Source organism: Miniopterus schreibersii, assembly GCF_964146895.1.
Source record: "Miniopterus schreibersii genome assembly, chromosome: 8".
Classification (NCBI taxonomy): Eukaryota; Metazoa; Chordata; class Mammalia; order Chiroptera; family Miniopteridae; genus Miniopterus; species Miniopterus schreibersii.
This window is the reverse complement of record NC_138109.1, coordinates 59,874,349-59,895,872: the sequence shown is the minus strand read 5'-3', so window position 1 is coordinate 59,895,872 and position 21,524 is coordinate 59,874,349. Positions and strand designations below refer to the sequence as shown.

At 34.6% G+C, this 21,524-nt stretch overlaps 1 protein-coding gene across 4 annotated transcripts in view; it reads right to left on the bottom strand.

Moving 5' to 3' along the window:
• Positions 1-8,477: 8,477 nt before the first annotated feature.
• MTF2 (metal response element binding transcription factor 2) overlaps positions 8,478-21,524 on the bottom strand; it is a 51,345-nt gene continuing 38,298 nt past the window's right edge. For 2 of the 4 annotated variants that reach the window (XM_081145889.1, XM_081145891.1), the window contains 6 exons: positions 18,854-18,921; positions 17,180-17,350; positions 13,363-13,468; positions 13,186-13,238; positions 12,967-13,071; positions 8,478-10,892 (listed from right to left, as the gene is read on the bottom strand). In XM_081145889.1, the coding sequence (XP_081002015.1) occupies positions 10,535-10,892; positions 12,967-13,071; positions 13,186-13,238; positions 13,363-13,468; positions 17,180-17,350; positions 18,854-18,921 (861 nt within the window). In that variant the 3' untranslated portion in view covers positions 8,478-10,534. Of the gene's footprint in view, positions 10,893-11,062; positions 11,136-12,966; positions 13,072-13,185; positions 13,239-13,362; positions 13,469-17,179; positions 17,351-18,853; positions 18,922-21,524 lie in introns of all 4 variants that reach the window. The other 2 variants (XR_013999444.1, XM_081145890.1) reach the window with 2 other exon arrangements.

Genomic DNA, 21,524 nt, shown 5'->3' with positions numbered 1-21,524 from the left:
ACTGTCCAATACTTGGGGGAGACTGGTCATTCCTTTCACACCACCTAAACAAGCCAATCCTTATTCACAAGCCAGTAGAATTCCTGAGGCACCTTTCTACTTCTACACTCCCATCACTTTTGGGTGTCTGGGCTTTTGGAAAGCTTGTGTCATTAGAAACTGGAGTCACACCACACTTATGGTATGTATATATATCTGAGGGAAGGGCACAGAATCAAGAATCCAGACCAAAATGATACATGAAAGAGGGCACACTCTGAGATGGACTCAATCCTTGAATGTGAAAGAGGAAGGCAAGAAAATGGAGGGCAGGTGAAAAATTTGGAGGCCTTTAATGACCATGAGTCAACAGCAAAATGAACAACGAGAATCAGTTATCTTATGCTGACATGAACTCCCTTATTTATAAGGAGACTACTTCCCAATCCTGTAAGTTTTCAAGTAGCAATAACAATCATGTTATAAAAAGGGATTATTCCTACATCTGACATCAAGTGGGAGAACAGACTAGTCTAGCCTTTCTACACTTAAAATTTAAAACAACTAGTAATGCCATATGTAGGAGAAAGCTGAAAGTAATGCCAGAGCTTCAAAGGACACATTTTAGAGTTGTAATCTGTGGAATTCTTGCTTGATACTAAAAAACAAATTGGAATGAAATTTACCATTTACAATCACTCTAAAGAAAACGACAAACTTAGGTATAAAGCTAACAAAACATGTACAGGATCTACATGCTGAAAAGTACCATGTTCATGGATTGGAACTCTGAACATACTAAAAAGGTCAGTTCTTCCTAAATCTATAACATTCTTTAAAAGCCCAGCAAGGCTTATATTTGTAGACAGACAAATTTATTCTAAAAAAGTTTATATGGAGCCCAGACAGCATGGCCCAGCGGTTGAGCATCAACCTATGATCCAAAAGATCGAGGTTCAGTTCCTGGTCAGGGCACATGCCCAAGTTGTGGGCTCTATCCCCAGCAGGGGGCGTGCAGGAGGTAGCCAATCAATGACTCTATTCCTTTCTCTGAAATAAAAATGTTTTAAAAAATTTTATATGAAAAAGCAAAGGACTAAACAGCTAAGACAGTTTTGAAAAAGAATGAAGTCTTAAGTTAGAGCTTACTATTAAGCTACAATAATCAACATGGTGTGGTACTGGTGGATGAATAGACAAAAAGATCAATGGAACAGATTCTAGAAATACACCAAAATAAGTCCAACTGATTTTAAATAAAGGTGCTAAAGCAATTCAGTAGGGAAAAGACATTCTTTTAAAGAAATACTGCTGGAGCAATTGGGACAAGCATAGGTAAAAACATAAACTTAAATGTAAAAAAATCTGTAAAGCTTTTTTTTTTTTAAAAAAAGAGTAAATCTTCAGGATCTAGGGGTAGAGTTTTTACACTTTACACCAAATACATGACCCATAAAAGGAAAAACTGATAAACTAGACCTCATCAAAAGTAAAAACGTTTGCTCTATGAAAGATGCTGTTGTGGGGATAAAAAAAATAAAGCTACAGATGGGGAGAAAATATATGCAAACCACATATCCAAAAAAGGCCTAGAATGTATAAGAGAATTCTCAAAGCTCAACAACAACAAAAATCAAACAACATGAACAGACATTTCACTTAAGAAGAAATGTGGACGGCAAATAAGATGTTCAACATGATTAGCCATTAGGGAAATTCAAGTTAAAACCACAATGAGATGATCACTACACACCTACCAGGGCGGCTAAAATAAAAAAGTTACAATACCCAATGCTAGCAAGAATGTAAGAGAAATTGGGTCACTCAGACATTGCTAGTGGGGTATAAAATGGTAGAGTCATTTTGCAAAATATTTTGGCGGTTTCTTATAAAATTAAGCATGAATTTACCATGCAACCCAGCATTTATACTTTTGGGATGCTTATCCCTGAGAAATGTCAACATATGTTGAAATAAAATCCGGTACATGTTATACAAGTAGCTTCATCTGTAACAGCCCAAATGTCCTTGGAAACATGAGTGGTTAAACTTTGGTACATCCACACCATGGAATACTACGCAGCAATAAAAGGGACCCAACTACTGATACATGCAACAATTTGGATGGACCTCAAGGGAATTAGATTAGTGGGGGCAAAAATCAATCTTACAACATTACACATTGTATGATATCTTTTACATAAGATACTTGAAATAACTACAGAGAGAACAGATTAGTGGTCAGCAGGTATTAGTAACAGAGGTAGGAAAGGGAATGTGGCTCTAAAGGCAGCCTTGTGGTAGAATAATTGTTTCTGTCTTAATTGTGGTGGTTACATAAATCGACATGTAATAAAATTACATAGAACTATACATACGCCCACAAATGAGTTCTTGTAAAATTGGTGAAATCTGAATAAACTCTGTGGATTGTACTAACGAGAGAATTTTCTGGACTTGATATTGTACTATATGCAAGATGTTACCATTGGAGGAAAGAGAACACAAAAGGACTCCCTGTATATTTTTTTGAGGCTTTTTGTGAGTCTATAACTATTTCAAAATAAAAATTTAACACAAAAATGGGCAGATGAATTTTACACCTGAAACAGATACTAGTATGTTGGTAATATACATATTTCTGAACAAGCCCAGGAATAAGTGTAACAATTTACCCTAGCTTCATTTTAAACCTAAAATTCTCAGTGAAAAAATGACTGTCATTTTGGGTATTACTTCAATTAAGAATTTAGTTACTAGTAAAATGGTGGAAGACTATATTCTTCAGGAAACTTAAGGGTTGAGTGAGTCTGGTCATTTTTATATGAAATAGGAAAGAATCAAAAGTCAACATTTTTCCTTTTTGAAGCAATTCTATATTCTAAAATATTGTCTAGAGGTTATACTATGAAGTGGTTATTAGAACACAGCCATGCGAAGACCACACCTATTGGCCAAGTGTTGCAGAATCATCATTCTGAATCTCAACAGAGAAGCTATCCTTGATTTTTTTCAAATGCTGTCACTTTTCAGTGGACAATCAAGGCACATACGTATATGGAAAATATTGAACATAGGATAATGATTCCTTCACCCAAAAAGGTAAAGTCTTTTTGTGTAAAGAATCTTAGAATTAAGGAATATACAGCAGATGCAACTGAGAAGAAACTTATTAAGTATAATACGAACTACTATAAATTCTTAAATACCAAAGGGACATAAGTTTAAAACCAAATGTGCGGCAACTATTTCACTATTCTTTGGACAAACAGTAAAGGAGAAAAGAATGAACAAAGATCAGTTTGTTTAGACAGAAACAGGGAAAGGATATAAAATATTATGCAGATGCCCCGTATGTTGCCAAAGGAAAGCATTTCCTTTTTGACACCCTAGCGAAGATCAGGATGCAATACTTTTATATCCCCACAGCACCTAACACGTTACATTCATCACAATACTCCCAAGACAAAGTTTAATATTTTAGGATAAGAAAAACTTGAGTATTGCTATGTTCACGACTTTGGAGAACAGAAAAGCAAAGAATCTGCCCTTAAAGAGTTGATAGTTTAATTGGGGGGAGACTAGTATTCAGAAATTATCAACTACTAATTTTTCCAAGTCAGCTTTCTCATTCATTGCTCCAAGAAGTTTGGCAAGATCCCTCAAATTCACCTTGTGTCCATCATATGTGCTGCACCTATACTTCAATTTCAAAGCACTATATCATAATTAACATATATAAACCCTCTACTAGTCGCTAACCTGAAAGCAGAGAACGTGTCTACTCTATCCACCGCACCCAGTGGTTAGGACACAGTATTTGCTGGGGCAAAGATGAAGCACACTGTTTACTATTAAGTAAAAAATTAAGTTTCAAAACAACATGAATGATCCTTTATTAGTAAAAACAAAACAAAACAAAACAAAACAAAGACAAAGTCTAGAAGGCTAAGGCTTATATACCATTTTCTCTGGACTGTAGAACTGGGAAGATCTTCAGAATATTTTATAGTTTTGTGTTGTCTGCATTTTTCACTGAGAAATATTTTTGTATCATAGTTAGAAAATAGTAAAGCTTTTTTATTGGGGGGAAAAAACAATTGATGTGAGACTTCCCTTTTTCTCATCTACTTCATCCTTCCTTACCATTGCCCTTTCTTCTAAACCACATCTCCTCTCTTACAACTGCTTCACTAATTCTTTTTTGTTGCCAGCTAAAATACAATTTAAGGTGAAGAAGAAAAGCAATACTTTACAAACAAATTAGCATTATTTCCTCTAAGTCAGGTTTAGATGAGGAAAAGGAGTATTTTTCATCCCAGATGTGAATAATTTCTATTACAAGAAAATCCAGAATTGGAGGCTACTGTAGTTGCCTTATAAAGGGAATAAATTACTTGTTGATTGTCATATTTAGTTTTCAAGGTTTCCCTATTACTAGACTACAGCAAATGCTTGTTATTTTCTAAACCTAAAGTTGTCTTTTTCAATACCATAGACAAAGTAAACAGTGTAATTTTTAAAAGGTCAATTTCACTAACTACTTGAAACTACTTTTCTATTAATCCTCAACCAAGGACATATTTTCCAATGATTTTTAGAGAGAGGGGAAGGGAAAGTGGGGAGGGGAGAAGGACACCCAGGACCAAGGATCAAACCTGCAATCCAGGTATGTGCCCTTGACCAGGTATGTGCCCTTGACCAGGAACAGAACCCACGACACTTTGGTCCCTGGGCCAACTCTTAACTACTGAGCAAAACCATCCAGAGCTACTTGAAACATTTTAATGTTGCTTTCCAGTGTTAGCCAATACAACCATTTGACATTTTTACTCATCACTCTGAATATCTTATCAATATATTAAGTATTATTGTGAAATTTTTCTTCCCAGGACAGCTTTTCCTCATTCATTTTAAAACTAAAATTACTTAAACATTAGCTTGTTTTCAACTTTTTTTTACAAAATATTTTCAGGTTTGATTTTTATTACAACCTGCTTTTAATACAAGTACAGTATGGACTTTAAAAATACACACACACACACACGTTTTCATTGATTTTTTAGAGAGAGGAAGAGAGAGGGAGAGACAGAAAGATGGATGAGACAAAACATCGATCGGCTGCCTACTGCACTCCTACTGGGTATCAAGCCCACAACCTGGGCATGTGCCCCGACGGGGAATCAAACTGGTGACTTCTTTGTTCATGGGTGGATGCTCAAACACTGAGCAACACCGGACAGGCTGGACTTTTGAATCCAGACAGAGTATCTACCTAGAAAGCTCCACAAAATATTCTCTTGGAAACACTTCCTGCTGCTTTTGCTTCAGAGTAAAAGCTTTCAAATAAAACAACACAATGGTTTCTCAATATAAATATAGGTACTAATGCTTCAAAAATATATACTTTTTTGGTTCAGCTAATAATCTTAAATCTGCTCTAAATTATTATTCCAATATCATGGTTAGCAGGTAAGAAAAAACTCACATTTTTACAAAAAATTTTCTACATACCTGCCACAGTACCACCATGAAGAAACTTGAGTCTAAGTCTTTGCTCAAAGAATGGTTATGAGCAAGTTTTTAATAAAATACAGAAACTTCTAGGAAATGCCTGACAGAGATAGCAGTTATTAAGGTACTTTGTTTCATAATACAATTCTATTTTCACATCTCACTTCTTCCATTACATCCAAGCATGTTTTATTCCAACCAAGCCTATCTCCCTTCCTGTTCTCTGAACAGGTCTGCTCTGCTCCTCGTTTCCTCTATTTAATGATATCACTAGCCTCCCAGGTCCTCAAAACTTAAAGACCCCTTACCTATTACCTACTGAGCCCTTTCCCCAAATCCTCATATATATTTTTTTTAATTTTTAAATTCTCACCAAGGATGTTTTTACTGGGAGGTAGGTAGGGGGAAGGGGGGGGAGGGAAAGAGATTAAGAAGTACAAATTGGGCCTGGCTGGCGTGGTTCAGTGGTTAAGTGTTGACCTATGAACCAGGAGGTCACAGTTTGATTCCCGGTTTGGGCACATGCCCGGGTTTTGGGCTCAATCCCCAGTAGGGAGCTTGTAGGAGGCAGCCAATCAATGACTCTCATCATTGATGTTTCTCTCCCCTCCTCTCCCTTTCTCTCTCTCTGAAATCAATAATAATTTTAAAAATGTACAAATTGGTAGTTACAAAATAGTCATGGGGATATAAAATACAGCACAGAGAATATAATCAATAATGTTGTAATAATTATGTATGGTGTCAGATACATTTATCAGGGTGATCACTTCGTACATTATATAAATATAAATGTCCAATCACTATGTTGTTCACCTGAAACTAATCTAATATTGTATGTCAACTATAATAAAAAAATAAAAAAATATTTTTCAAAAATAACCATGTCCAGGACAATATGGGCCCAAAGCAAACCATGTTTTTTAAATTCACCATTTCTTCCACTGCTTTTAAACCTAACTTTACTTTTGGGAACCTACCTGCCTTATCTTTTACTTTGTCCATAATAAATATTAGTATAGTCTCTCTACAAATATTTGTACTGATATTAAGCTCAAACAAACTCATGTTTCCTATTAGGCCAGGCAAATCCTTGGCGATTCTGGTTGACCAATGATCAACCAGGACATTAAAAAAGGCTTTCCAATTTAAAACCAAACCAAAAAACACACAAAGGTAATTAAATACTAAGGAATAACGTTTTTGTTGGGTAGAATTAAACTCTGGAGGGTCACAAACAATTTACTAGGGTTTTCTTGGCTCCCATGAACCAATTTGTGCCAGTTTAGTGACTGACTACATCATACTCATTGGGGAAAGCATGTCAAAGAGTTAAAAAAAAAAAAGGATTGAATACTAAAGGAATAGAAATTGGGCTAATGATAATGACAAAATATACTTTTGTTTTATCCAATATGTACATTTTATCATTTTTGGAGGTTTTGTTCATTTGTTTGCTTGCTTAAATCCAACGGGAAATATTCCTGAATGAGAAATCACACTTCTTGGAAGATGCTGTAAAAGTGAGCAATTTTATGAAGTATCCAGCTTCAATACCCATCATCTCTAAGGGGAGCAAGTAAAGAGGGATTTTGTTGGGTAGAAAGAAGGGGAGGGGAGGGGAAAAAAAGTGAGCCAGTTCATTTGCAGTCTTACTCTAATTTCAAATATAAAGATAGCATAATATATTAATCTAGCTATTTCTCCAAGACATTTTGACATTGTAACTTAAAAGTTACAAATAGTGTACTTGCTCCCACCTATTGGTTATTCAGAGAGCCAGTTTACTTTCACAGCTTCTCCCACCTCCAAATTTACATCAGTCAGACATCTGGTTTCTAACCCTATTAATTAGAAAAGAATCCATGATAAGATAAAATTCTCACTTTACATTTAACTTTCAAGTTTTTATTTTCCTGAGGAAAGGACATGACTAATCAACTGCCACAGAAGAAACTGAAGGGAGACTTTTGGGAGTGTGTATTCATAGAGATACTCAAATATCAGTAAAGAGGAAAACATCCCCATACAAAGAGGGCACTTTTTTTTACTATTTCCCAAAATCGCATGGATATCTTCCTTTGCCTTCACATCCTCATTTTAACAACTCTAGAACCACAATATAAAACAGTCTGTTATAACAATGCAAGTCAGATTATGTTTCAATCAAAACTTATTGGTATCTAGTAGAAACTCAATCAAGTAGCCCAAAAAAACAGATTTAGTTCTAGCCCCCAATACTGATAACAGAAATCTTCTATATACACAATAAAAACCAAACATGCCTAGTTGGATATACCTTACAAAATAGGAGAGGTTACCCTCAACTCATATATTAGTGAACATGCACTTCTGTTGAACACTTATAGTAACAAAATATGCCCAGCAAGATCTGATTTTATCACCCTTACATTAGTTTATAAAATAACTCTGAAAGCTCAGGTTCTGATCTTGTTTGATCACTTCAAGGCCTAAGAACCCCTATTTATCATTTATTATCAGGGTATTTATAAAAATGTGTTAGAAACAAAAATAGAATTAAATGAGTATGGTATAATATTTTTTCCATCTTTTCTTTTTGTAACCTAGGGACAAAGCTTTTTAGGAAAAAAAAAAAAAAGAAAATCCTTTTATGTGAAGCCCGACACCTTCTATGTAAGTAAGAAAAAAATATAGTTGAAAAGTCTTAATTTTTTTTAACTTTGGGGTAAGGGTGGAGAGAGGGAGGTATATTGTCTTTCAAGTATAAAGTATACAAGCAGTCTGAACAGGTAAGTTTTTAAGAATCCTTTAAGATGAACATGCAATAACTATTAATATTATTTGGGGAACAAGAGAAATACGAAAGTAAAATTTTATAAAGACCGATGCAAGTGAACATAATTTACAATGGAATTGGAAAATCCTTAGCTCCCTGGGCTAAATAAAAGTAGTCATCTACTGCACCAGTGTGTATTTTCAAGCAAATACAGAAGCAAAACTCATTAGCTCTTTAAAAAATACACACATTTAATGTTGGTCTGTTTTAATTCTAAGTAAAGCAATTCCAAAAATACAAACTGAACATCAGAGCCATGTGAACCACCATGATAAAATAAAATAGACATTCACAATAATTACGTCTAAAGACAGTTCAGCTAAATAAATCATCTTCCAAGTATGCCAAAAAATTTCTAAAAATACTGCTGGTGTTCAGTTAGAATTAAAGGACTTTGTGGGAAATGAAATAATATGATACAGGTGGAGTGAGTAAGGTTACACGGGATTTACATTTTCCATTACCCCTAGATATAAACAAACATTCAAAATCAACACAAACTCTGTGTGTTATTCAAAATATTGCAGCTGCAGGAAAGGCAACTTTAAATTAATAGCTAGGGGGAAATCAAGTTTTGGTGAAGGTAAACAGAAGTGACAGTTTTTAATTCGCACTTTTGTAAAGCTCATTTATACCTGGCCAACCAGGAACCAAATGCAGGACAATGAAGTTCTCTGCTTCTTTTGGCTATATGACAAGAAAAGGTCATCTTTTGAAGATGTTTAAAGAAATAAAGCAACTTTCTTTATAAACAGTCAAATAATCAATCAATGGAATAAATAAGTACTAACCCACATTTTTACCACTCTGTAATCACTACACTTTACATATTTTTCATTTTGGCAGCAAATTCCCAATTTTTAGGCTAAAATCCACCAATCACTTTTAAGAGTAAAATGAATAGCCACCAAAATAAGAATATTCTTCTGTTTACTCTTTGGCTAAAAAAGAAAACAAACAAAACAAAACAAAAATAAACAGAAGACAACTCTAACACTGGTGATAAAAGAAATTGTTTTTTTTTACATGTAAAATAAAGTTATCAATTTAAATCTTGGTACATTTTATAAAAACAAGAGGTAATGTTGTAATAAAACAGCAGCAGCCGTGGCAGGCAACATACTGTTTGTTAACCCTGTGCAATAAAATACTTTGTTCATACTACACTTATTCAACATGACTAACAGTTACTACAGACATTTCAGGAATCTTCACAGGACTCCTATAGACTTACTGTTAAAACTGAGAGACATTTACAATCATAATGTGCCATGAAAACTTGAAAATGTTACTTCTAGTAGGAGATAATGTTCATATTATTTGAATTTGTTTTAGGTACTGAACAGCTGAGTTACAAGGACTGAAAGAGAAAAGCATTCTAAAAGCCCATGAACAGTGTTGTTCACACCCTTCTTCAGAACACACTAATCTTGTTTGACACATTTCTCTTCATACATAGCAAGCAACAGCACCCAATAAAAGCCTGAGAAGAAATGCTGCTGTGTAAATACTGCAACTATTCCTGAAAAAAGAATTATGGGATATATACTCCAAAGCTGCCCATTCCCATAATTTGTATTGCATAGGTCACATAATCACACACATATATATACACATATGTGTGTATATATATATATGCACATGCAAAGAATATATTAAGACGACAATGAAGTCTAGTCAGAGCAATTTACAGGCTCAATATATTTTTTACACTTTGCTTGAAAGAAAAATTTCAATATTTTACAGTCTTTTAGTAGGCATTATATACACTGCACTTTATGAAATCTAAAAGATACTGAAATAAATTTTTTCCAACATTTTGGTAACAAAACAGACAATTTTTTCAAATACTTGTGCTATCTAACTACAGGATCTGTTTGCTCTGATAACCACTAATCACAAAAACCGACTCAATGGAATAATTAGAAAAATTATCTAACACCATGCATGGGTTTGAATCATTTTTAATATCCTATCCTAGAAACATTCTACAAATCTTAAGATTTAAAAAATTAAGTCTTCTGTTCTGATTTTTAAAAGATATCTTTTTATGACAATATCCATAACATCGACAGGTACACGTTAAGGCTAGTATCATCTTCTTTTGTGAAATTTTTTGACTTTTATTTTTTAAGAAAGATAGTAAAAGCCAGACTCCTTTAGGGGTTTGAACTGTACCTACAGAAAATGAGAGTGCAGTGAACATAATGTTCAGTCCTACAGTCAGGACGCAGTTGCTCCTTCCCATTCCACAAGATACTGCACCTTTCCATCAAGTGTCACCCGGCGAGCCAACACTCGGTATTTTTCACCACATGCTATTCTACCTGCAGCACCAAAATAACTGGTAATAGAGTTTTTTAGATGAGTGAGTTGTAACTCCTGATCTGCTAAGTTATTCAAAATCTCTGTGTTGAGTTCATCAAATTGGTAATCCTCTTTGCCTTCATCATCTTTTACAATTTCTGAGTTCTGAGTCTGGAGGGCTCTTCTTGGAAGACGACCCCTTCTCCTCCGTAAATGTGGGATCGCAGCAGGCCAAGATCTTCCTGTACGAGTTCTTTTTCTGGAGTCAGATAAACTACGGAAGAAAAAAGGCCATAATTGTCTACTAAGCTTATAAAGCATCCTCTGCCCAATATGTTCTCTGATTTCTTTTTCTATCACTCTGTTATAGAAGTATATTCCCTGGTGACATAAAAATTAGCCAAACCAAAACAATAAATGCTATATAAATGGATTATCACTCGCCTTCCTTAGATTCCATCACCTTCTTGGGGCTGATCTTTGAAAAGCTTTTCTCCCTTAACTATGTTCCATTAAGCTTAAAAGAATAAGGAAATTTTTGAATTACAGGCTAAGTCAAATTCTTACCAAGAGAAACTATTCGTTAAGTCAGGTTTTGTCAACAATTTTATCATTTAAAAACAAACAAACAAAAATTCCCATTTCATTTATTCAATGCAGCAAATATATAAGCACCTACCTATGTAAAAGACACTGTTCCATGTGCTTAAACAGATGGTAAAACTAGAATAAAAGGTGTCTTATTACCAGTTCTAGGCCTACTGAAGTAAGGAAATGAACTGGAATAAGCATAAACTAGAAGTTAGGCTACCCTGGGTATAGCTCTGTGATACTGGCCAATTAAAATCTCTTATCTTCTGTGTTCTCTTACGTGAAAAGATTAAGTGAAGGGGTTGAACTAGATAATCTTCCAGGTCCTTTTCAGCTCAGATTTTCAATGACTTTATGACCTTATAACAAAGGGAGAATAAAGCATAACTGCTAAATTCAAAGACTTCATAATCACACTACACGAGCTAACATCCCAGCTATAATACTTGCTAAACATGCTATCTTGCTTGGGCTTATTACTTAAAACCCTCTAAGTCTCAGTTCCCTTATCTGTAAAATAGAAATAATAGTACCTACAACTCAAAAGATTGTTTTAGTTGTTGTTTTTTTAATCCTCACCCAAGGATATTTTTTCCACTGCTTTTCAGAGAAAGTGGAAGGGAGAGAGAGAGAGAAAAAGAGAAACATTGATGTGAGAAAGACACATAAATTGGTTGCCTCCTGCACACGCCCCAACCAGGGCTGGAATAGAGCCTGCAACGGAGGTATGTACCCCTTGGCCAGAATCAAACCTGAGGCCCCTTCAGTCCGCAAGCAGACACCCTAATCACTGAGCAAAACAGACTAGGGCAAAAGATTATTTTAAGAATTAACTAAGACAATATATGTAAAAAGCTTAGCACAAAGCTTAGTAAAAGGCCAAAAAAATAGGTCACTGTACTAGTCTTCATGATTTATTTTTAAATGTTCCATTTTAAGCCTTTAAATACTTAGAATTTTATATAATTTATAAGAGCAGTTTTTAAATTGTGAACAAAAATTAAACAAACTTGGAAGCTCGAAACACTAACCTCAAGAAAACAAAATTTTTCATAACTGATAATACTTTAGGAAAAAGTTGTCCTTCTGAAAAGTTTAGGTTAAATAAAATATTAAATTAGTCTGCTATTGATAAAAATCCTGAGTTTAAAAAAATCCTTTTTCTAACAAAAGACCTTATGTTCCTCATTGGAACTTATAAAAAAAAAAAAAGAAAAATCAGGTCTTCCTAAAGCAAGGCCCTCTTCTATATTAAAGGCCCTCTTGTATATAAAAAGGCCTGCCTGGCTGGTGTGGCTCCACTGGTTGAGTGTCGTCCTGTGCACCCAGAGGCCCCCAGTTGGATTCCTGGTCAGGGCACATGCAGGGGTTACAAGCTCGGTTCCCAGGAGAAAGCCAATAAATGTATATCTCCCTCCCTCTCTCTCCCTTAAAAAGAAAAAAAAGTCAGTAAAAACATTTTAAAAAATAATGTTTTAAAAAGGTCTCACAGAAAAGAGCACAGCCTATAAACACCAGTGTAACTCTTTTCTCTGTGCACAAAGCAAATTTTCTAACAAATCTGAATGTGCTCTGAAAATCAAAATTATTCAAATGAATATTAACAACCTAAAGAATCTACATACAGGTTGCTTATGAAAAGATGAAAAACATACTTGTATCACCTTCAATTGGAAAAAAATGTCATTAATCATCAGTTCCCAAAGAAAAAGAGACTACAGGAAAATTAACAAAGAAGAAGAACATAAAATATCTACCCATAATGCCTGGCAATGCTAGACGAGGTAGTTTCTTTTGCACTGGAAGCACCCGTGAAATCCACATCTGAGGTATTGGATGAATGTGCAGTTCCCTCAGTTCTCCTGAGACAAAAGAATTTAAATGGTAAAACGACTATATTACATAACAATAGAAATACTAATTCCCCCCCCCCCCAAGTAAGTTCCTAGGATCAGAGAAAATAACTTTCTATTTACCCTATAGGACACTGTAAATCCAAGGTAGGATTCTCTGAAACTGATTCCTTATCCTGGAAAATAAAAAATACATATACTTAAAAAGCATGGTTCTAAAATAAACTGAAAAGATATTAGTTTCTTAGTAATTTCAAGCATCTTTCCTCTCCAAGAACATATACCAACATATTTTCTTACCAAAGATGGCTCAGCAGTTTTCTGAATCATTTTTCTTGTATATGGACCAGGTGGACGACCTACAGATTTTTTCTTTCCTTTTTTCTCTATGCCATTGCTTACTTCCCTGAAAAATAAAACAATTATGCATTTAGTCTCTGCATAAAGAGGACAACAACAAAAAATAATGGACAATATACACTCTCGTATCTCTACTTATGTAATAATTAGGTTGTACTTATTTTATTTTTATATTAACGGTAATATAAAAACAAAATTAAATGTAGGTTGAATCTACAAGTTTGGTCAAGTGCATAAATAATACATTCTAATTTAAATAAATATTTCTTGACAAGAGATATTCACATATGAAAGGTTTAAGAAAAAAGTTATTTTTAATACACTTGTAAAAAATATATACCACCTAAAATGTTTAAAAATCATGAAAAAACAGACAACTATTTCAAATGGAAGAGTTCAGAACTCCTAAAAGTTCCATTATTTTGGTTAGGTTATTACTAGGTGGGTACCTGGGGGATGTTTCAAGGATTTACTACTAAAAGTAACTAGGAATTCAGTAGTTAACCCCATAGAGCCAGGAAGTATCTATGTTAAAATATACTAAGTGGAGTGGAGGTTGCCTTTAGACATATATAGCTAAATTATATATATATATTTTTTCACTCCTGAATGATGATAATCAGAAAGAGAATGAGTCATTCAAAGGGCAAAATAAGAAAGATCTAGAAAACCACTTTTGAGACAGTAGGCAAACATCAAGCAATAGCAAGGAAAAAAGCAACAGTCAAGGACACCTCTAATTAGTACGAAAGAAGAAGAAAAGGGCAACTATCAATATACAAAACATGAATTTCACTTATTCCACACTGTCTATCATATAAAGGGGATATCAGGTAACAGGAAGACCAGGATGTTCCCTGTGCTAAGGGATTCACAATATAGTTAGAGATGACAACTGTGTATACAAGCAAGCTAATAAAATGGGTTAAGTGCTATAAGAATGTTATCCATGAAAATTCAATTAAAAATAACAACAAAAAATGAACAATACTACATAATAGGCTGGAAAGAGGTGAATGGAGAAAAGTAGGAAAGACTACCCCTTCTGAACACCAAATTAAGGCTGGAGAATAAAGGTGGAAGGAAGTACAAGTAGTATAAGAAGGGGAGCTAGAGGAACAAACCATAACTAGAACTATAATCAAAAGCCTCAAAGATAAGATGGACAGGGCATACATTTTCTTTTTTGAAAGATGATCAACATAACATTTATAAAGAACCAACCCCTAACTCAGGAAAGTACTCTTAGATTGAAAGGATGACTTCATACATAGGGCCCAGAAGGAACTAAGAATGCCTTTAAAGAACATTGAACCATTACCTGGTGGCATCAAATAAAAACCTGATAGCTACCACAGACGGAGTGTCCTATCAAAATCATGATTGGAATGAGAAAGTTTGTGCAAGCCTTTTCCCATAATAAAATTTGTAATTGATAAGAATATTCTTTCCTTCAAAAAACCACCTTGAAGTAGTATCTACTTTACTACAAACTCAAATGGATATGGAGCACTGTCAACCCTCTGTAATTACATTTTCTTACTCTCCAAAATGACTACCTTTTATTTGCTCCTTTAACTCCCCTTTCAGTCATCACGGTGTCATTATTTCACTGAGAAAACAGACACTATCCAGCAATAACTTTAGTCATGTTCCAAATGGCAAATCTACAATAAAACCAGCATCTGTACCTGTCTTCTCCTTTTTCACCCCATTTCAACAGAAAGGTGATAAGTTCTCCTATCAAAGGCTATTCCCACATTTAGGCTCTAAAATCCCTTCCCTTTTGGCTTCTCAAAGACTTTACAGTATCTTCAATTACCTCTCCTATCTCCTATACCACTCTCTTCCTCTCCATGGGATCATTCCTACTAGCACACAAAAACAGGTTCCAATTATCTTCCATCTATTAAAAACCCATCACTTGATTACTCCTTTCCCTCTTCGGCTTCCACTCCATTTGTCTACTTCCCTTCACAGTAAAACTACTTCTAAGAGTTAAGGACACATACCGTCTCCACCTTTTCCCTTCTCATTCAGAATTCTTAAAGATTATTTCCTTTTCCTTTATTATTCAATCTCCCTATGTCCCTTATTTGTAGAAAAAGCCCAGTTGAAATGTAAATTGGGCAGTGCCAGATTCAATCACATTTCAACCCACTTCAATCTGATTTCTATCTTTACCTCTCAAAAAAAATTTTTTTGTCAAAGTCACTAATAACAGAACACTATCTTATCCAATAAACATTTTTCTCTCATCTTAATCCACCTCTTAGTAGCATTCAATACTGTTTTAATACATCCATCGTTCTTGAAAAACTATCCTTCTTTGGTTTTTGTGACAGTAAAACTTTTCTGGTTTCCTATTTCACTGATCATTCTTTTTTAGTCTCCTTCATTTATTTCACCTCTTCCAAATCTCTAAATGGTATCAGGGCATTGTTCTGGGCCTCATTCTCTTATCTCTTCTTGCTCCCTAGGTAATTGCATTCATTCTATGACTTCCAAATTTATGTCATGTGCCCTAACCGCTACTGACTTACACACCCAGTTGCCTATATCTAATGTGTTGCCTATATCTAACATCATCATCACTTAGATATCCCTCGTAAGAATCTCAAACTCAATGAGTATGAAAGAGAAGAATGCTTCATTCACCTTGCCAAATTCTGTTCTTTCAAATCTTAGAAACAGACACCACCACCCACCCATTGCTCAAGCCAGAAATCTGAGCATTGTTTAACTTCATTTCTCCCTTTCTTTCATAAATTTAATTCATTAGCAAAGCCAATAAATTCTCCCAAGGGATATCCCAAATCTATTTTCTCTCCATTTGACTATTACCATCTATCGCTGCACAAGCAGCCATCATCTATCTCTTACCTAGACAACTTCAAGAGTCTGAATTTAATTTTCTCTTGCTTCTATTCTTACCTCCATACCTAACCATTCTCCAAACAGCATCCAAAGAGGTACCTTTAAAGGATAATCCAATCTGCTTACATCTTTAAGTAGTTCCCCATTATTCATAGAAAACCACCCTAAGTCCTTACGAAACCTGTAAGACTCTATATGATCATGCCCCACTCAACCTTTTCAACACTTGATGCAACTCTAGCCCTCATTCTTACCTCAAAATCCTTCTGGGAGTTCCTAGAACATGCCTCATACTTGTTATTTCTGCTACCTGGAGTAGTCTTCCCTTTGTTCTTCAAATTATTAGGTTATTCTCATTCTTCAAGTTCCAACTTAAATAGGCCTTCCTTAAGTCTCCTTCTTAAGTAGACCCAGTACAGTCTAAATCTGTATGCTATTTCCTATATAGCACTAGCATGATCTGTAATTATTTTACTTGTTTACCGCCTTTCTTCCCCACTATAATGTAAACCGCACCAGGGCAGAAAGGAAGTCCGTCCTGTTTGTTATTATATCCCAGCACTTAGATAGTAAGGTGCTTGATAAAAGGAATGGATGAATAAATGAGAAATAAACAAAGAAATAAACAGGCCAGCACTTAAGCTGTTTGCTAACCAAATCAATAGGGCTTATTCCTGGAAAACCTAAGATCTAAAATAAATGAATAAACATCTAGCATCAACTCTTTGGACCTTGTCTAAGCAAAAAATTATAAACAGTAAAACAAATCAGGGTAACTACCACTTGTACTTTCAAATATACTAATGAAACTACTAAATAACACACATTTTTAGTTACAAATAAACTAAAGAGAAAAACTAAGCCACAGATCAACTTTTACCTTGAATCAGATATAGGTTTGGATGCCTTTCTGCCTTTAATTTTAAATTCATGGGATGTTCCTTCAGGTTCTTTCTCTGCTTTGAAAGCCACATTTGGTGGCACAGGAGGAACACGAATTCGCAACCCAAACAAATGCTTCTTCTTCTTTATTTCTTTCCCAGACATAAACCTAAATTTTTAAAAAAATTAACTAAAAATTTAAAAGCTGAACACATATACATGGCAGACCCTAACTCAACTTTCAGATATAAAGTCTTTATACATGAAAGTCCACCCAACACTACAAAACCCCTTCTTCCCCTTGCTCTCCCTGATTCTTACTTGCCCCAGAGCCAGTCTACATAAGGGATGAATAGGGAGAAAGGGACAGCATTAGAAGGAAGAGAGATGTGCACATGCCTACCTTTCTTTCTGAAACATGGCATCTAACTTTTTCAAGGAAAGAAAAGTATAGAGTGGTGTCTCTTTAGTCCCAGTATATTTTTCCATATTTAGTGTTTATCTGTTCAAAATATCTCAAAAAAAGGTGTAGGAAAATAAGAATTCTTTTTGAGAGTGTATCTGTGAGAAACTCTGGTCAGAAAGTAGTAAGTAGGAGACCAATCCCAGAAGCCCAGAAAATAAAAGGAATATCTAGTGTGTCAGATCTGAAATTGGAAATAACCTGGAGCAAAGAAATATTATTTCAGTGTGGGCTTGGGTCTCTGAAAAATATGCTCCTTAACCTTTCCCAGAGCCTTCAGGGTCCTTATTCCAAAACACTCCAATCTATCTTAGCTCTGCTTGCCTAACCACTAGAACCACTATCAAATGCTTGGACTATCAAATTCTTGCACTTTTATGTAGGGTTGAAAAAGGGAAGCCCCCATTTCTACTATAACAGGAACACATGTATTTCTGGCACCCTAAACTGGATTACAGAACTCACTGTCCCATAAAGTATTTTTACCAACACACTTAACTGCTCAGGTACTTTCTGGCTTTTTGAGTTGGCCTAAAGATCTAGCTATCAGTAACTATAACATTTTCTTTAAATGAGGAAATGCTGCCAAGTATAAAAACAGCAACTTGTTACTGTTTTATAATGTAACTCAATGGCTGGAGCCAGCATATACATTTAAAAAATTATTTCTATTGTATTTTGAAAATACTTTAAAGAAATATAGATATGCTGGGGTCTTTTAAAAAGAAAGGAAAGATCTAGATAAGAAAATATCAAATAATATCACTTAATTATCAAAAACTTAGAGACCAATACTACTTTTTTGATGGCAATACTAATCTTAAAACTATAAAAGATCTCATTTTAAAACCCGTATTCTCTACAATATATTCCCCTACCTTTTGCAAATTCCCACCAGCTAACAAGATTTTATTTTACTTTAGGTAGACTGCATTATAAAAACAAGTCATTACAGACTGTACTTTTTCAAATGATCAGGCCAAATTCCCCTGATACTGATATGCTGCCTCCCACCCCCCATTCCCATAGGATTGCTCTTCTCTTGAGAATCAATGCTCTAATCTAACTGAAAGAGAATAGGACATCAGAAATTTTTAAACTACATGTACTAGTTCTATACACAAATCCCACAATTCTTAAACAATGCCATTATTCCTTGTACTTAACAAATGTCTCCCTCATAGGGATACATAAAATAAATAAACTTACATGGTCTTGTAATCATTTAATGCCTCCAGAACATGCTCATATCTTTCAGATTTTGGTGTGTCTGCCAGCTGTGAAGTATCAAGAAACAATTTAATGTAGTGTAATTTCATCAGTTAGTAATATGCAGGTGCTAGACAGAGGCAATGTAATGCAGAAGAAAAGGGTAGTAACTGATAGCCAGAAGACCTAAGTTCTAATTCCAGGTCCTCACTGACTAGCTCTGTGATCTAACCTCTCAACGTTTTCTTACCTATAAAAAGGAGAATATAAATCCTGCACTAATTATTTTACTAGTAACTGTAGATCAAATATGTCTAAAAGAACTATAAACTGTGTAACACTACAAAATGGGGTTACATTAGTTATCACTAAATTTATTTTAATTTTATAACCTGGGAAAATAATACATTTGAATTACTTTAATATCAACCATAAAAGCTTCTAATAGATATTAATTAGATATGAATAGGGAGTATAAAAAGTAATAAGAAACATACCACTTTACTTCCCAATATTTCTAATATTAGTACAAACCAATAATTTCTATAATTTTAAAAACTGTGAAATTTAAGGATTTTATTTTTATAACAATTATAGACTTCAGTCAGCCCTAAAACCCCAACTGACTCAGTAATTTTTTATCATCACAAACCATTATAAAATATAAACATTAAATTCTAGAAAATATTCTATTTTGTTTCAAAAGGGCTTCCTACAGTCATTTCTGTCTCATCTTCAAAGTTTAAAAACTGGGGAACAATAGCAAAAAAATTCTAAATCATAAAAGGGCCATCCTCAATTAAAGCCACAAAAACGTAAAAAAACAAACACAAAAAACTTCCAAAACACCACAGCTGACTTTCAAAATTCTGCAAATTGTGTTATTTGCCAGTTAAAACTCCCAAATTTCAGAACTGCTTCAAGAAGAAGAGCAAACAAATTTGCCAAATAGAAGGCTGGAGGTAAAAGAGTCTTATAAAGTCACCTACTCCAACTCTTTATTATTTAACAGACATAAAGATTAAATGAACTGCTCAAATTCACGTGGCTGGTTAGCGAGAGAGCCAGAACCTGAACCCAAGTGACAATGAGTCCATTCATTCACCATTCACTGAGAGCCAATTCTGTGCCAATGTGTTGGGTGCTAAAAAGGGGGGTGGGCGGGGGGGGGGGGAAGCAGTTTTGTGCTCATTCTTCCACATCACTATCACTTTCTCCTATTGTAATCTGTGAAGTTTCCAATGATAGCGAATTTCTATTAAAGTAAAAATAACAGAATCAGACTTTAAAGCTTGAAAGAGACCCTTAGATGTCCATGTAACTCAAGCTTCTATCAATATACTGCAATCCCTTTTATAGTACTGATAGTCATTCAACCTTACTATTACCATTGATGAAAGCTGATGAGGCACCTACTGAGCGAGCCCATTCCATAGGTGCACGAAACTTTCCTTCCTGGAACTCTTCTATTCCCTCTTTTACAAGATAGTTCTTCAAATATTTGACAGCAGCTATCATGTCTAAGTATAAGATTAGGTTAAAGTTTTTAGCAGCAACATCACATGATTATTTCATATTAAGCTTTGGCTAACTAATTCTACCCTCTTCCTCATCTCCACCCCCCATCTCCATCCCAACTCTAAAATCTGATCAGATGAACTTCTATCAAGTATCCCCTATCATACCTGCTTCTCCTGTACTGTTTGTATATTTAAACCTAAAAGCAGAACTTTATAACTTGTTAATCTGATTTTATTTGCAGCTCAGTGTTCGAAATGATTTTTTCTCTTGATTCTGTCATATTGAGAGTAGAGACAAAGACAGACCCTGTAGCTCCACTAGACGCTCCCTCAAGAATATTTCCAAGCCAAGGCCCTAGCCAGGTTGCTCAGTTGGTTAGAGCGTCGTCCCCATACGCCAAGGTTGCAAGTTCGATCTCTAGTAAGGGTACATACAGGAAGCAACCAATGAATGCACAACTAAGTGGAACAACAAGTGGAAGTTTCTCTCTCTTTCTCTCTCTGTTGCTCTCTGTATCTCTCTCTCTTCCTCCCTCCCTTTCTCTCTCTCTCGAATCAATAAATAAAATTAAAATATATATTGCCAAGCCTTTGACTCTTTTATTAGTATCACTGAGTTAGTTACAAATCCATTTAATTTTTACTTTAACCAGTTCAAATTTCAGTATCTGAAATTGAGTTGTATTATAGCTACACCATGCCTATACCAGTTTTGCTAACCATAACAAAAAAGAATATAGGGTATTTAACATGATTTATTCTATAAATCAGTGTTATTTTCTTACTGTTCTTAAATCTTCACAAACCATATATTTTGAAAAATCTGCTCTACAATTTGGCTGACAACCAACAACAAAACTGACTTTCTAATTTCTCAAGTCCACTCCTTTCTACTTTTTGAAAATCACAATGAACTCTCATCTTTCTTTAAATATTAATTCTCTATAGCTCTCAGAAATTTTAACTCTAAGTTCCTTCAGCACTCCTGGACTATTCTGCATAGGACTGTATTTCAATTCACATAATGTGGTCAAGGGATCCCATTCTGTATTGTGAAAACTAAAAGTACAAATATTGTAGTGTAAATCAAATAATCTGTATTAGAAGACACCAATCTCATACTGTGCTTTTACTTTCAGGGTTGTATATTT